The following is an 18,324-nucleotide window of genomic DNA, read 5'->3' on the forward strand; positions in this document are numbered from 1 at the left end:
CCATATAATCAAGGCAGTGCAAATATATTTTAATTCCAACCATACACACATTYTGAAGCAATAATTTCCACTTCTCCAATATAGATTTTAGTTTCTTTTTTCTCTCTTTTTCTTCACTCTTATTATGCCGAAAACCAGACAATGGTCGCAATGCCAAAGGTAAAGTATACATGTAGAATGTACCATCCAGTGCTTCAACAGCCACACTTTTTGGCATGTTAATTTGCCTGCTGTATGAAATGTTCAAATGCAACATTCTCATGCTGACCTCACTAGGACCAGGTGCATTCCTGAATTTATATTTGTTGGACACTTAATATCGCCTTTAACTTTTGTCTCAAAGCACTCACTAACAGTGCCTGGAAAAAGTGAAGGAATAGTTAAACAGTCAAGTAACCTAAGTAGCTGATAATTTAAAAAAAAAAAAAAGTGAGGGAGAAAGTTATTTAACTCAATGCTGTTGTCTTTAAGCAGGCAAAACTTCTATTGATGCTACCAGGAGTTTTACCTGTGAAAGGATATATAATCGGGCCATTAATAAACAGTCCATTGTTATGAAGTGTTTACTTTTCAGTTAACTGTCTCAAAAATAAAATAATGGGTAATCAGGAACCATGTGGAAGTATCTTCACTTATTCCTCTTTTGTCTCCTTAAAACTAGTTTCACGTTCCTGGATGGCAGGGGGTATGGTTTCAAGCTTCCTGTAGTATTAAAATGTGCATGCATGAACTTCATTGCCAATTTCATGTTTAAATAATTTTTGGAGCAGCTACAAAACTACTTGTTTTCACCAGCACAATGATGGCAAAAGAAAACTGAGCTGTCTTTTGTAAGCAATTTGAACATAATTCTTAAGTGACTTTATTTCTAGAAAAGTTATTTTTAAAATGTGTTCGATTTAACTGCAATATTTATAGCTACGTTTGAAAACTGGTTTGTGACTTCATGCATGATGCAAAAAGTGCGTGTACCTGGTAAAGTCTTCTCTATGAACTGCATGCAGTGCATGAGCTAGATTCTGTAAAGCAATTCATGGATTATGAAATCATTGCATTTGCTTCATGTGTGTGTCAGCAAAATCTTGAGGAGAAAAAAAAGTCTTTGTCTTGTAAAACAGTTTTTATAAACATGTTTACTGCTGGTGAAGGTGATGGATTGACAGCTCAGGAGAGTGAAATCATTTCTTAATACATTGTATAAGCAGGGACAATGGAATCCTACCATGAAAATGGGGAGATCAAACTTAACCTGAAAGAATCTCCTTCATAGGATAGGCAAAAGCATGTCATTCTCCCTGCTTATTCGGTTCTCAGCCTCTCTGCTGAAACTGTCAATCAAGATGCCAATTAGTGTCAATTGTGATTGTGATTTGTTATGGGCCTCTTTCTGCTTCCTGCTACGAGAATATAGGAAAAGTCCACTAGCTGTCAAGTAGCAGCTCAAATACTGTCAGCCTAGGCTGTACTTAAGCTAGTAATGTCTTTTAATGAATTATCATTATCAATGAGATACATATATGCCTTGTACCATTTTTTTTAAACTAACAAAGGGGGGGGGAGAAAGATTTATTCTCACATGCAATTAACTTAAATCTGATACTGCGTGCTAGGACATGAATATTAGGCAGGGAAGGACTCACTGTAATAAATCCATTTCTTAGAGAGTTAGTTCACTTAGGAAGAGAACCAGTAAAAGGCTTAAATCCCAGAAAACAAAATTTCAGTGCAATTTCAGCATCTATAGCTAATGTTACTAATTCCATCTAATCATGGATTTACCTAAGCTCCCTTAGAGCTCTCTTACCTCAGAGTTCCCTAGATATCAAGAATCTTGTTCATCTGAGAAACAGCTCCAGCCTGATACCTCACTCATACGTAAGCCTACTCAATATCCAAAAACTATGAATTGCTACAACTGTGTAGGGAAACACAGCTGAAAAGAATGCACTCTGACCATGGCTAGCACAAACCAGCCAGATCAGTCACCTCACCAATTGTAATTGTGACCCCCGTTTTCTTTTAAAAATCACCTTTTAATAGATTACTCATGTAGATGATGGTAAAGATGGCTCAGGTCCTAGTCTGCCCAAAAGGTGTTCAGGAATAATATTCCTCATTCCTTGATAGTGTYCTCTGTACCAGGCTTTTTAGTATTCCACATGGGAGAAGGATATTGCTTTCTCCCTTTTTCTAGTGAAGCTGTTCTACAAAGAATATTCTAGATTGATTAGCCTAAGAAGGAAGAGAAAGCCTCAGTTTGTAGGCTGGTGGTAATAGCATTTACACACAATTTTTCTTCATGTTGCATCAAATGATCATTGAACAAAATACAGCAAGAGCCTTGAGAGCAGAACCATTGGACTAGTCTTTCCCAAGGCAACACCCTAACTACTACTCTATAGAATCATGCCCTCCCTTGTGCTCTTGAATTTCTTTCTGCACAGTGGCACAGTCTGGGATACAGTAGTGGAGGGTTTCTTTCCCCAGCCCAAATTAACCTCTAATTAGTGTAAATTCAGAAGGTGGAAAGCATATGCATGAATCCCGTTAAATTACAAAAGCAAACAAAAAGCCTGCTTCCTCAGGAAGCAGTCTGCCATACCCAGGAGAGGCCCAGCCCTCAGCTACAGCATTTTACAAGGACAAATGAGTCCTTCTTAGTTGTGAAAAGATAAAACATAGGTACTGACCTGCACAAACAGCTTTAGACACTGAATCCCAAATGAAGTCCCTGGAGGTCAAGTTATAGAAATCAGCACTGAGTCACTATTCAGCATTTCCAGGCAGCTAACTCAAGGCAGCTGGTTGCTTTGGATTTCATTCGTTCACACGTTGCAGATCCAGGTGTTCCCCTGATGACTCTGAAACTTACCCATAGGCCTCATCCTGTCCCATTGGCTGTTTCTAAACCATAGGGCCAATTCTTTTTTCTCTCTGAGGAAAAAAAAATACAGGGTAGAGGAAAAACATCACATACTTGCCCCATAATTAGGGCAATTAGGGAATTAGGATGCACTAAGGTTCTCATCTGGATCTGAGAAATACCCTAGATTGCACACTTTAGACAGAATTTTACTGACTGCTAGACCAGGAATTTGTCCTAAATCTGTTACTGGATTTAGGTCTTGCAGTCTAAACACCTTTACAGATCTCTTTTACAATATTATTCTCAAAAGCAACTATTCCTTACTATGAATTTTTTGAGGGGCTTCTAGGCCAACTTTATAATGACAGTACAAATAACTCTGGGCAATATTGAAAAGAATAATTTATAATCGATATGTACTTCATGAAGTATATGAACTCTGTATTGTTTATCTATCATGGCTCATTAAAGTAATACAACTTGCTTAAGTGTATATTAAATATTCCACTGATATTCTACATAGAAGTGTTCCTATTGTTTTCAGTATTTTGTTGATAATGACAATTAATGCAACACATTTTATGAATTTGTGATACTTCAAAATTAAAATAAAAATTAAATGTGCTTGGCTTTTGGGAGGATGTTAAACACAGGTTAATATCTACATTGATTAAATATGGAGTTACTTGGTCTGTGTCAACAGGGTAGGATAATTATGAAATGAATTTTACTCAATTTTTGAATTTACTGAAAGCCATTTTTTGAATTAGGTATCCTATAAACATAAGCAACATTATAGATATGATAACAGAGCCTTTGCTCTACAATAGGACAGTCCAGACATTCTAATATAATATCGTGTCCTACTTCCGCTTTTATAAACAAAATGAGAGTATAGTATTTCTACCCATCCAAAATTGTGATGGAGCATGTATGGGTACATGAAAACAATTAAGGATTGATGCATTATGTACTTTGCAATCCTGTGACTTTATAAAGAATGTTGTAGGCTTTATGTAAAGAAAATTCTGTATTTACGTCCAATAGTAAATTTTTCATTAGCAATAGAATTATTTTTAAAATCTAGATAATTTTTACTAACAAGTAGTATAGTGAAAAATAATATTAAGTACATTTCTAACATATCTCACTTAAGCATTAATGATAACTTATTTCTCTGCATTTGTCAAATACTAAATATGCATTCCAATTTTTTAGGGCCTTTTAATCATATCAAGTCAAGTCTACTGGGATCCACATCAGATTCAAATCTCAACAAATACAGCACAATCAACAAAATTCCTCAACTCACCCTGAACTTTTCTGATATCAAAAGTGAAAAAAAATCTTCATCTCCTCCTTCTTCAGAGAAAACAATTATTGCACCTAAGGTGAAAGACCGAACGCACAACGTAACAGAGAAGGTTACCCAGGTAAGGTAGTATCTATCATCTGAATTACTTTTTAGTTTTATGAACCTGTTTATCAAGGTATACGATAGATTGTTACCTTTTTCATGAATGACTTGGATATTTCCAAGACATTTTGAATTATTAGGGCTTGAGCTGTTATTTACTTTACTTCCAGTTCAGTTGTACGTGAGGTGGTTTACAATATTAGATGATACTGCTTGACTTCTGCTAAAATATGTATTACATTCCAAAGAGAAGTAAACAATTAAAACTTTTTAGCAATGTACTTTGCAATGAGAAAAAGCTGGAGTACACACCACGTGCCCAATATAAGTCTATTAACTTCAGTGATTACTGTCAGTCATAAATGTTATTTATTTTGTATGAAATTTCATTTGTTTTCTCCTTTTCTTAGTTTTGTGAATTGCTGATTAGTGCAAGGCACAATATGATAACAAATGATAGGTGATTGTGCCACTGGTATGGGCATGATAATTGCGTCTTGTAATTTCTGTTCCAGTTCATTGTCTTTTCATAATGCTCTTTCCTATGGGTTCCTTTCGCCTATGGGTACATCAAAGGGTTGTCAAAAAGAGAAGTGGATACTTTTGGATTGGATGTATGATAGCTTCTGTCATCATTGGGAATGAGTCATGTAAACAAACCAAAAATGAAAACAATTCCAAATAGGGCTCGTTTTGATAGACAGCTACTATAGACTGGTAAAGCTTGTGCTTGAAATCTGGCTGGCGAAATATAAGTTGTCCTTGTCCAGTGGGAAATGTACAATAAGTTTAAAGTCTAGCAAATTGAAATATGAACACAGTCAGCTGAATTGTGCTATTTCTACCTCTGCTTCTTGTGCAGAGTGGCAGAATGCATTGTCCCAATATGGGACTGGAAAGATTTTGTTCTCTAAGTCACAGTCTTTCTAGAACAGAGATTCCTCATCCCAGTGTGCTAGCTGGCCCATGCAGAGAAGGGGATAGCTTATGACCCCCACAGGGAACGTGGGAGGGACAGGGAGATTTTTTATGCTCATTTCTCCTCACCGGTCTGTAAGCATAAGGGCTAGTATGCACACAATTTCCTCTGTGTGTAAGCAGTATACATGCTGCTTACATATACGCACTATATATTTGACACATAAGAATGTTTAGGAAAGTGTAATGTGAGAACACAGTCACAAGAGCTATTCTTGTGAATGTATAAGTATCTGACATGTAAATTCATTGTGTTGTGAATGGCTGTTCTGGAGTTAATAGAAATCAACAACCTACAGAAACAGACAGACAGTGAAGAGTCCAAAATATCCAGTTGTTACAGTTCAAAGGTGCAAAGGTCTTCATCATAAAGTATTATGCTATTCAATGTTTTCTGCATTTTAGTTTGTCGCTTCACTTTCTTAGATGCCTGATATATAGAGGACACTATAGACATACTGCCACTCATTTCTAGCTAGTGGTTTGCAGGGATGAGTTTTCATTTTTTAAGCAATGAAAAGAATCTGATGGATAATTGACTGTTTTTTCCTTGCTTACTTCAGAAATCAGCCAAATTATAATGTTACGATGATAGTTAATGGCTTTAAGGAACACATCAGGTATAAACTATTGACAATTGATGGATAAAGCTTTTCTTCAGATGCTTCCCAGAAGGGTTCCTGGGACAACCAAATACAACTGTGTCTTATAAAAACTAATTTCACAGACTCACATTACAGGAATAGCCCAGGCCTGCTAACATCCTCTGATACGCCTAGTGAATAGAGCCCTCTGAGAATGTAAATAAAAGATCCAAAATAGTTTTAAGTGTGAGCTAAGCACCAAGCTTCATCAAACCTCATCAGCTTCATCTAGCCTGGAGTAATTCTGAACACACATAAAGGTTTGATTCCAAGTAGACTGGGAATTTTAAAGTATAAATAATGTATCCTGTTACTTATGTGTCTTCAGAGTATTATAGTAGCTAGCCGAAAGATTAAAAGGTTGTATATATGACTGTATGCCTAAATTTCAACTGAGTTTTTAGAGGCTTGACCCCAAGAGGTTTTAAGCAAATTACTGAAGACCATAGACAGACATCCTGTTCATGATTCAGCAAGTGGTTAAAGATGTTATCTCCCAAAACATCCTGTCAGTACATCTCTGCAAGATGATTTTGCCTCAGGCAATTTAAGGAACACTTCCACAAATCCCTTTGCCAATAGGATGAGGTAAATAGTAATCTCTAGCACAGGGCGGGTAGCAAACAGCTAGAGGACCAAGTAAAATGGTGCGGATTAGCATTTCTTCAGCATAAGACAGATCTAGTGCCCACTGAAGGCAACAGAGGTTTTCAGCTAAATTCATTATCAATCTCATATTTGTGTTGTATTGACATATGGATATTAGCAAGGCCATGCTACCAGTATGCAACATGCTGATTTTTTCTTTTAAGAAATAGCAGTCTTTGTCCCAAAGAACTTTTGTAGTCTCAGTAAGCAGAGGGTCAGCCCCTAAATGTCTATCCACTGACAGACTGAAGGAGGTGAGAAATGCTTTGTATTAGGATGCAGATAGAGATTCCATAAGAAAAATCTTGCTGAGAATAGCTTTTCCTTACCTCTGACCTGCCTTCTGTAGACCAGGTTTCTGCTTCTCAACACTGCTACTATGCCGGATAGTTTCCATGCTCCTGCTTCTTTTGACAGATATATAAAGCAATGTATTGTACACCCTCCTAGAGAAATAGAGATAAAAGTTGTATCAGTTCTATCTTGAGACAAGTTAGTGCCTAAAAAGTAATTGGATTTTTATCTTTTATATATTTTGTCTTTGATAGCTAACTTGAATCTGCAACCATTGTACTTTCTTCCCTGGTCAGTTGTGAAAGATTTAATCTCTTCTGGATCCATTTTGATATGTTTTAAATTATTCAGAGTAGTTATACATAGAAATCCTTTCCACAGATAATATGGCAAAAAGTCAAGTTATATTAAAAAGACTAATTTTTATAAGCTATGTAAGCATAAGTCAAGCTTGATTGGTTTTTCAAATTTCTGACGGGCCAATTAGTGCCGAAGTGCCCAGTTCCTATCTACTAATGACTGTGTTATGGGCAAAAAGAATAATCTACATTTATTCCCCAAACAACTTAGATGTTATGAAAGGTCCAACAGAAATGGTTCAGATCAGCTGAATCTTCCAGGAACATTGATGCTAACTAAATTTAAAATTAAATTTGAAATGCTCTGTAAAATCTTTACACCTCATAAAACACTTCCAATTTAATTTGATGTTGGTTTATGTCTTTTTCTAGAACTACCTCAACCAACATGCAGAGTACAATCCATGTAGCAAACTTTGATAATATATCATTCATCATAATGAGAAAGAATTACCCAAAGCTGTTTTCTTTATCCCCTTTTGTTTTCAATTATCAATATTTTCACTTATCACTGCAGCCTAAACGATAGGATTAGGTACAAGGAGAAATTCCTAGTAGATATAAATAAATGTAGGTGCTGAAGTCTACTGTACCTACATGCATCTGTCAAAGATCTAGTTAGCTAGTTATTTGTGAATTAGATTAGAAATAAACATTTAGAAGATGGAAGTGGCTAGAAGTTTTTGTCCCATTTATGTTTCTAATTTCCAGTGACTGCAATATGTTTTATGAGAGCTGGCACTTTGAAGGTTCCACTGGATGTCTGTCTGCATCTTTAAAAGCTAAATCTTTTAGGAAAACTTGTTGTAAGACCCTTTCCATGCTGTATCCACAGAAGCTCTAAAGCAGTGGAGAGGTGTTTTTGGAAGGTCTGAACACAGTATTGAAAACAGAATGGCAGAAACATCACAGAAGATAACTAGGATATGCTCATGCTGGCACAGTCCTCTGATAAGTGTGTCTGGGTGAGAAGGCATCAAAAACATACAGAGGGGAATATGACCTATTTAAGCTACAGGACAATATCAGTAAAATAGCAAACAAGTATACAATGGCTATGATACGTTTAAAGGTTACCTTTAATCAGAGTGGTGACATCCTGAAATAGTCTTCCAATGAAGGCAGTTAGGGCAGGAATCTCAGATGCCTTTAGACAGAGCCTGAGAAATGTAGTAAAAGGATAGATACCATGATGTACTTTTCTGGGATTGCAGGACTTGATGACATGGAGGGCCACTTCCAGTCACATATGGCACCATTCAAACATCTGTTCCTTCCTTTCTTGGTGATCCTCACTGTGCATGTGTCCTTTCCTTAGCTTTGCTGAGAAATTACTTCCTGCTCTATAGCCTGACGTTCCATTACTGTGGCACCTCTCACTGTCTGTAACTCAAAATCTAGAGACATGGACTCTGGTATGCACCACACTAAAGTAACACTGATCCGCAGAGTTGGATCGGTACAGTCTGGATTCTCTCTGATGAATCAGTAATAGCAAACCAAGTATCAGCATCTCCAACTACAAGAATGAGTTCTTTCCAGAAATATCTAGGCAAGACAGAGGTAACAATTGCATAACTTCTATCATATCCACAAGCTGGAGAGGATATTCAAGTAATTAAGACAATGAGAAAAGGGCGGGATGACACATAACTACCCCCACAAGGCAGAAGAATATTAGAATGAATTGTGTGAAATAAAATATTAACTTATTTTTAAAGGACAGCAAGATGGCAAAAATAGTAAAAGGAGACTTGCAATGTAATACGAACAAGGAAGAAAACTAGTACAACAGAAAAAAAAACACTAAGTGGTAAACAATTGAAAAGCAGGATTGGGGACATGAGAAAAAGAAGAGCAAACAGTATTTTGTAACCAAAATATATGGCATAGAAAGCAAATCTTACCTAACAGAGTTTACAGACTGAATTTACAAATAGAGGAGTCATGGCCACTCTGTTTAGAAGACAGGATACACTTTCAGAAAGCATTTAAAGCAGAGAGAGATGTTTCTCAGCAAGCAAGATCTTAGTGGAATAAATTAGGAGTGGACAGGAAAATTAAGATATAGAAAAGAATTTCAGAAGGAGCAGAAGATGGTGGAACAGTGGTTGGTAGTTTGAGTGAAAATCATGACCTTTGAAATCCAGGCAGAAAAAATGGGATTTCAYGGTGGAAATTCAAAAAAAAAAAAAAAGAAATGTTTTAAGTAACACAAATAAATGAATCTCCCCATGGACATCTGTCCCTTAACATTTTTGATGAATTTATAAAGGAGGCTTCTAGCCTTAAAATTATGACCTGTAGCGGCACAACAGTAAGCAATTTTGTCATTTTTTTGAATCTTGTTTTATTACATGTCCAGTTCACACTAATGTATATCTCCAAAGCTGTGAAATTTATTGTGAACAGAATAAGGGCTGAGTGAAGATTACAATAGTCTGTATCTATGGTTATGTTTGAAGAAAAGAGAGAATTCCTTTATACCCATAGACTGACGCTGATAACATATAATGACTGACCCAGTTAATAAACATGTAAATTGCTCATCCCTTGTGTTCCTTTAGCAAAACTAGTCTGTGGTCCCTCATTAATGCTCAGAGATTATTGGTCACCTTGAAATTCGTCTGTCTATTCAAAGGCAACATGTGGTTAGAGGGCCCAATATGCATCCGTTGTTTATGATTTGTCACAATAGCTGACTTACAGGAGGGCAAAACTCTACGACCTTTAAACCTTTAGTAAATAGCACTTTTCAAAACAGTTTCACCATCTACCTATCTTTAGAAAATATATATATCCTAACTGGTACATGGCTGATCAAATGATAATATGTTCCCTAACTGGATACATGGTTGATTGGAAGATTATGATTTGTTTTCCAGACATACTGGACACCCACAGCTCTTCTGAAAGTCAAACTCTGAGTGTACAGCGGGTCATATATGAAGTGATAGACCTTGTAGTTTCACGGCATGCTTTTGTAATCTGGCCAGACTCTGTTCTGTCAGCCCCAAAAGATTAAGAAGTAAGTAACAATATCCCCCAAGGCCAGTCTCAGCTGTTGATRTAAAAAGAACCATTATATGATTATGACTTCAAACTGACCTTCAGGTTTTCAGGCTAAAAGAAGACTGTTCAGCAGCATCTAGGACAGAGAGGGGCAATACAAGACCTAAAAATAAACCACATTATTGAGCTATACATTTTCAGCACTCTGATTCAGCTGACACACTGCACCATTTACACCACCTTGCAATAACTCACACGCAAATGACATTTCAAGGCTGTTCATTTTGGAACATGAGCTGACATAAACCAGAAAATCCTGAATTAAGGGAAAGTATAATTTTGATACATCTTCCAATTACACAGAAAGGTATACACAGAATGATGAAATTGGGGGTAAGCAGAGCCAGCATTTCACTAGTTACTGTATGAAATGGTAATTTATTTGTTTCTGCTTAGGTGAGAATGTTCTTGTTTCTATCATTTGCTATTCCTATTTGCAATGATCAGTTGACATGGTTTATATAGGAAGTTTTCCTTTGTATACAATCATACTTAGCAACCTAATGCAAAAAAACTTTATCTTCTATTGTAATTATATAATGAGGCTTCATAATTACTATACATGTCATTATAAAAATAGTATAAATGTGTGTAATTACATTATCATTTAGAAGGTGTGACACATCTGTGTGTGAAAAGAAGAAAGGTAAAGAACATCATGGTCAAGGAAAAAAAATAATAAAAATACCCCAGTCTCAATGTAGTCATTTACGCCTGTGCAAAGATGTCACCAAACCTGGAGAGCAGGCTCCTTTGCACTAGAGCAAGCAGCTATACAAAGTGCATGGAAATAGAAAATAAGGCCCATTGGTTTTGATCGATTTCAGAAAAATATAGCATTTTCATTTGAATTATTTGCTATTGCATAAAGTAACAAAATGGCTGATCTAGTTATAGATTCAGAGCAATAGTGAATGATAAAATATTCTCTGAAGGTGATTGTTTCCAGTAGCACCTCTTCTCCTTGTGACAGCTGAATGGTCTAAGACATCTGAACTGCTGCAGTGTTTTGAGACAATTTCACAACATATGGTGGAAATGGAGCAGTTGGAAGGCTCAGCTGCTTCAAAACATGTAACCTGGTTGCATCTTTAATCAGTCCATGTCCTTCCCTCAAGATCTACTCTTCTGATAAATGGATTGTCTGGTCTTGCTGAGTATCTAGTATCCTCTGTGAATTACAATTTCAAGTAATCAATTCTCATATGATCTTTTTGTTGTTACTGACGTGAACCAAATGCTCAGTGGGCTGTTCCATGATGCTAATATGGAATGGACTATGTGTTTTGTATAATATTGCATCCTTTCTCAAAGCAACATTCTTGTCTTGGTGCTAATATAGGGGGACAAATAAGCAGACACAGCCTTTCAGATTGCATTGTAGCTTGTTTTGAAAATGATGGATTTGATGAATAGGTTGAGGATGTAAGAATTAATGCCCTACAAGTAAGTGAGAGTGATCAAAACCAAAGTGTAGGCAGCATTTAAGTAACTCTAAACCCCAAAACTCCCACTTCATGGTGGATTGACCTTGGAAGTTTCTAAACTTGGTGAGTTAGTCAAAACCAACAGTTTTGGCACCCATCAGAACTGTGCCAAAATGAACTGCAAGAAGTCAAGCCCCTGCCTATGCCCCACTGAGATCCAGAGAGCTGGTAGAATCCTCTGCTCCACTTCACGTGTGTGGCCTGAAATAACACCTTTCACATAATGCAGTTAGAGCTGCCTTAGAGCAACCACAAAGGGAGTCACAGTCCACCTTTTACATAACCGTAGAACCATACAAAAATGTTGGTTGAAAGGGACCTCTAGAGGTCTTCTAGCCCAATCTCCTACTCAAAACAGCACTAACTTCAAAGTTAGATCAGAGTCAGGGGTTTACCATGTTAGCTCAGGGAACAAGTTCCATGTTTAGATCGGCATAAGCATATATTTTCCAGGAGAAAGTCACCCAGCAATAGATAGCAATAGAAACTGGTACAGAGAAAAGGGGAGGGAAGAGGACAGAAAGCTGTGGATCACATGGGCCAGAAAGAGCTGGCACTTTAGAAGGAACACTAGTGGTGTAGCTAATGTTTAGAGTACTCGCTTAGAAGGAGGAAGTACCGAGTTGTAGTCCCAGTGTATTTTGCCTGTTACTTATCTTACATAAAGGAACATCTGTAGAAAAGAATAAAAAAACATGCATGGACTAACACTCAGGATTCCCTCCCCYGCTGTCCTAACCCTTAAAGAAAATTTCCCAGTGCACTTTCCATGAAGTCTGGATTCTGAACTCTATTCTAGTGCTAAAGAAGCACCTCAAATGTAAGCATTGTAGTACCAGTGTTGGATCTAGCCACCAAACACCATAACCTGGGCAGACAATATGTAGCACTTACCTGAAATCACATATTCACTCCTATTAGGAGTCACTTTTCTCAGCCAGTAAATGCAAGTATGTTCAGCTGACAATTTAATATAATTTCTTGCGAGTAACTTGAGTTTCTCTGTTAGTGTAATACTAGCTAATGCAAAAAACAAAAAAAATGGTACATAATTTAAAAGATAACTTTTTAAAGGAAGTAGTTAAGTTCCCTTATACTTCTGAGGACAAAAATTGATAAATAAGCTAAATGTGAAAACAAAGTATTCCAGCAACTTGCAGATAGAAAGAGGATTAACTGGTGATAATATTAAGAGTTATCATCTACTATCAGGAACCAGGTGGTCTTAGGCATATAAAGGAGCAACAGCAACAAGGATATTTTTCTTCTGGCTTGGACAGGAGGTGGGAGAAAAGCATGTGGGTTTGTTGGTGTTGATGTGTTGCCAGCTGAAAAAAATTTCCTGTTGGGGTTTGTTAGAGTTTGGGTTTTCTTTTTTCATAGGATCAGAAACAGTAAGAAAAAGCAGAGACCATTAAATCCAGTCAGCACAGTATGTTATTTGATGCATTCTGAATGCCCTCAAAATTAATAAGCCAAATGAGGTCATTCTTTTCATCTATTACCTGTAATGTGTCAGAACTTGGATAATGCTTTCAGCTCATAACTGGTAGCAGGATCAATAGAGGAGTGGGGACCCAGAATTCCAGTTCAGAGATAATGTTTTTCAAAAGAAGGGAGGGAGGAAGGGGAACAGTCTTTAAAATTATATTGAAATATCAATAAAATCACAGCAGGGGAAAAATCAAGAACCAGCTATATGAATCAAAAATCAAAGGGTCATTGAATCCCAAATATTATGTTCATGAAATAGTGTGCTAATTAACGAGCTAACACRTAGTTACAAAGCATTTATTGAGCTTTATGGGTAGTATAGGTGATGCTGAGCATAAAATTAATGAACAGGATACAACAAAAATCTCTAGAAAATATTTACTAAAGGTGGCTAGTTCAGGCCATCTGCATTTCTATGTGTAGAATTATACTGTAAATACAAATCCATCTGAAATAAAGTACATAAATTACATGAATATTCAGTTGATATTAATAGTACATAGAGAACTCTCAGAGTTTCTTYGTCCTTATATCAGGGTAGTCTTGTATTAGATTTAGATAAGTTTTTTTTCTTTTACAGCTCAATAAATCATTTACTGTGACACATAGTGGAATTATCTTTAAGGTATTTCAGGTGTATTTTCAAGTATAATTCAAAGAATTGCCAATTTTACACTATAGCAGCATCTTTTGAAATATGAAAATTGTAGTAATTACTTTTTTTATTTAATGTATTAGGAACTTGCACATAAGTCTATACAAGCAGATATGTTCAACTCCAGACATAGCCTGTTCAGAATGCTACTGCTAATAAATGAGGAATAGTTATTAAACAGTAAGTAAAGTTGTTCATGTCACAGCTTTGCATTTTGCTTTAATCTAATTATCCATCCTCTTTGAATATGTTCATCTTTCTAAATGGATTCTATTAATAATGAAGAAACCTTCTGTCTTTTGAAATAAAAGAACTAGTGTATGGTATACTCTCATATCTGTATCCGTACCACTTCATTATATTCAGAGAAATTCAGTTTCACTGGTCTGTAGGTGCGGTAGCAGTGGAACATTGTAATCTAAGGAGAGCTACACCTTTTGCTGCAGCATAGTCTTTAATGATGTTAGCGTTTGGAAGTGAGCAAGAAATCAGTGCCTGGGGCTTATGGTCATCCTCTAAAACTCGTTATAGGCCAGCCAATTTATTTTGATAAATTTTGTTAGGGTAGCATGCTGACTACAGCCTCATTCCAAGTTTTCAAACAACGCTTGAAAAATAAGTTTTGTATAAGATCGTAATTTCCAGGTATATTATGCTTTTTTTCCCTCTTCTTTACATCTGCAATACCAAGTAAGCTAAGGAAACTGCAATGGTTAATGGCCCATTCTGCAGTTTAAACAGTGTGATATAGTCTATATAGCTAGAAAACAAACAACATTTGGAAAAGTAGAGGTTACAGTGAGGCATCTATCCTGGTTTGAACTTTTGATGCCTGCAATCGTACATGTGATCAGCTGTAGCACCAAAAAGATTCCCATATCTCCTTGATTAAATCCATAAATAAAAAGTCCTATTCTCTCCTGAACATGAGCTTCATTTAGCATATCAGAGATGAGAGAGAACCTCTCAAGGAGTTATATTTTGCTCACCCGTTCCATGCTAACACAACCTTATTGTTAGGGTAGCAGAGATCCTATGCTAGTGGAGAATCATTGTAAGAGTCCTACCATGTCTTGCCATATTTCCCCAAAGCCCAAGTATGTGTCTTAGATCAGAAAAACAAAAAAATGTCTAATGCAAGATCCTGCTACTGACTGAGGAAAGGCAAATTCTTCTGCTCAGTTCATCATTGTCTGCTCCCTATCACAAGTAAACCCATTTTCTCTGCATAGCCAATGTAAATTGAACGTGTTGCTCTAGAAATCAGGATCATGCTTTTATTCGCTAATGAAATATGATTTTTGTAATCATTGTTGTACGTGCATATGTATGTAATCTGTTCCATCTCCCCTTGCCAAATGCCTTTTGGTTGAAATGGTATTGACCAAATTTGATAAAAGGTTGGGTAATACAGGAAACATTCCTACAAGTGTTGTGAAAACAGGAAGCTGGACAGAAGACTAAGACTAAATGTCTCCTTTAAGTGAACCAGGTGGTCATATGCTGATAGGACATAAACACTGAGAGACAGGGGAGACAGACATTTCTGAATGAAGCTTTTCCCCAACTACCAGAGTAGTTGCAATTGAAGTTCATACCTTTTAGACTCTAGGGAGTCTAATTACAAGGTGCAGTTTTTCTAGAAACGAACATTTGTTTATTCTGTTGTTTATGGAACAATTATTTATCATGAAATGGAAGATTAAATTTAAGTATAACTGTATGCATAAGGATCTTTTCTCCCTTTTTCCTAAACCCCAGTAAGTATTGTAATCATATGCCGTAGCTGCTTCATCTTTACTCCATGCAACTCTTCATATATCCTTTTACAGTTTTTATGCTCCTTTTTAACTGCATCAAAATGTTTGGCAGCTAGCAAAACAGTCTAAATGGATAATAATGAAATATACATTTTTCATAAATGTTATGAGGAAGACAAGATAACATCAACAAGCACAAAATCTACTTTTGTTTCATTGACATGCTATGAACTAATGATTGAAAATATCTTGTGGGTGACTAAAAATTACAACAATAATTTAAGGCCATATTACAAATGTGACCCTTGATGTTTTGTTGTCAGACATATAAACGCTTGTAAACAGCTTAGTGGTTGTGTTTCTAGAAGAGCAATGAATAACAAACTCTTTAGCAATCTGAAAGGTAGCATTTTACTGTCTTCTGAAATGACACCTCTTGGTGAATTCATAAAGAGGAGAGTTACGCAACTTTTAATACGTATTCTGGCATTAACATTTTCTAAAAATAGTTGATTTTTAATATTTGTTTCTTTGATAATCTGCAAATAACTATGTTAAGATTTAAAGTTCCGTAAAGCACACTCAATAAACCTATAGGCTTTTAAGTATTACTCTGATGATGCGTTACCCACTAGTATGAAAGTAATTACATACTGACTGGCAGGAAAAGACTCCTGAGGTTTACGATCTATAAGCTCAATTTTCTAATTTTTTCATGGTAAATAATGGATGGAAAATGAACTAGAAAAATACTTCCTCTCTTTTAGTCTCTATCTTCATGAGAGACTAATGATAGGTTAGAGATAAAGAGTTTTCTAAATTATTACATATATTCAAGTTTGGTGAAACAATTTTGTTTGACAGTAATGTCCGCAAAAATTTTAATTCCATGAAATCTTCACAATTTTACTGAACAAATCCTGTTATAATGCTTTAATCTCATGGTACACATAAATTTCCTTGATGATTTGATGATTTTATGTTACTACATATTTAAATATCTGAATAGATTTATCAAATTTTTTGGTAGTCATATGAAAGTGGGCCACTTTATGGGCTCAATCCTACAAGGTACTCAGCACTCCCAGGAAGTCCCATTGCTTTCAAATTCCAGTGGATTTGAAAGTTCTCATCATCACAGAGGAGGGATGTTACCCTGTCAAATGGAGACTAATTGGACCACATTTCTTGAGGAATCTTTGTAAATCTTTCACATGGAAGGTCAAATTACTTTGAAAATAACACTGGCCTCTTTGTCTGCTTTGTACTGCAATAAGTTTTTCCTTGAGTTCTTTGATCTAATATTACATTCCCAGAGATTTCAGTGTTCATGGATATCAGTACATATGTACAGTGCAAACACCAGCAATGCCCAGCTGGTTCTTTGTCACCCATAGGAAATTTTCTTAGTGAAAGCCCAGTAATCGTTCAATACAGCTGCTCTAATTTCAAGGCATCAACCCATCTGCAATCACTGTATGCAGATGAGTCATACAGCTGATGGGAACATATACTATATGGGTGTGGGCTTCAGGCTTGGGATCAGAACTTAAGTTTTCTTTTTCTTAAATTTTAGCAACACCAAACAGCATTAACTTTCTACTTCACTGAAATTGCTTAGATATTTATTACAAGAATGAGTTAACCCCAGATCAGATAGGTTACACATATCACTCCAAGCTAACCTATTTTTCTTCTTCTTTATATTTCACATTACCTCATTATCTCCATAATTTCAGCTTTTCCAGAATATTAATTTACTGAATATCCCAAAACCTTTCCAGTATTTCTTGGTTCCAGCATTTCTTGGTTTAAGCTTGAGGTTGCCACAAAAAGTTTGTCCTTGGCTAACTCAAAAAGCTTTATTTAGTGGCATTTTCAAACAGCTTGACTTCTGGAACAAAAATGATTCAAATACACTCAGATAAGCTTTCAGTTTTTCATGTTCAGCCATTAGTAACAAAAGTGTGGTTTCAATGCCCACCTAAAATTACACTTGGTGAATACGAGGGTACAATCCAAAAAAGAAAAAAAAGTCTATTATGCTATTTCTGACCCTGCAAACAATGAAATATTGAGCTCATTGTTTAAATGAGAAAGGTTTTTATCCCCTTGTATCTGAAGTCCCAAATGGACATAAAGGACAGGCAAGGTCAAGGCATATTTTCACACAGCAGCAGATTTACCTTAACGAAAGCTTAACTTTAAAAATATGAAGACCCTTAAAATATTGTGTTATAATACCTCACAGATATACTTCAAGCTGTCTGATAGAGGAAGGTAAATATAAGTGTTATATACAAAGTATCATACTACCTAATTTTAAAGTGTTAATACAGACAGAAGATTAAACTGGAAGACAAATATTAACTTCCCCCACCATCAGCATTTTTTGATTAAGAGGTTCTTTAATGGCTATCCTTTGAAAAACAAATAAAAATGCATTGTAATGCTGGTATGTGAAAGTGGTTTAGTAATGCTGTATTTGGAGGGAGTGCTAAATCAAAAGCACTTCATCTTTCTTTCAGTACTGGTGTAATCTTATTAGTTGCTCATGTCAGCATCAAGGAAGACAATCATCAAGATGTCTGAAATAGGAAAGGCCGTAATAATCCTCTGGGGAATTAGGTAATGCCTCCCATCAAGGAGC

General features: G+C 36.1%; 1 protein-coding gene across 1 annotated transcript in view; it reads left to right on the forward strand.

The window, feature by feature from the left end:
* KCNH7 (potassium voltage-gated channel subfamily H member 7) overlaps positions 1-18,324 on the forward strand; it is a 102,869-nt gene that overhangs the window by 24,216 nt on the left and 60,329 nt on the right. The window contains exons 5-7 of the mRNA XM_026078072.1: positions 139-159; positions 662-685; positions 4,085-4,299. Of these exons, the coding sequence (XP_025933857.1) occupies positions 139-159; positions 662-685; positions 4,085-4,299 (260 nt within the window). The remainder of the gene's footprint in view (positions 1-138; positions 160-661; positions 686-4,084; positions 4,300-18,324) is intronic.

This window comes from Apteryx rowi, unplaced genomic scaffold (genome assembly GCF_003343035.1).
Source record: "Apteryx rowi isolate R43461 unplaced genomic scaffold, aptRow1 scaffold_47, whole genome shotgun sequence".
NCBI lineage: Eukaryota > Metazoa > Chordata > Aves > Apterygiformes > Apterygidae > Apteryx > Apteryx rowi.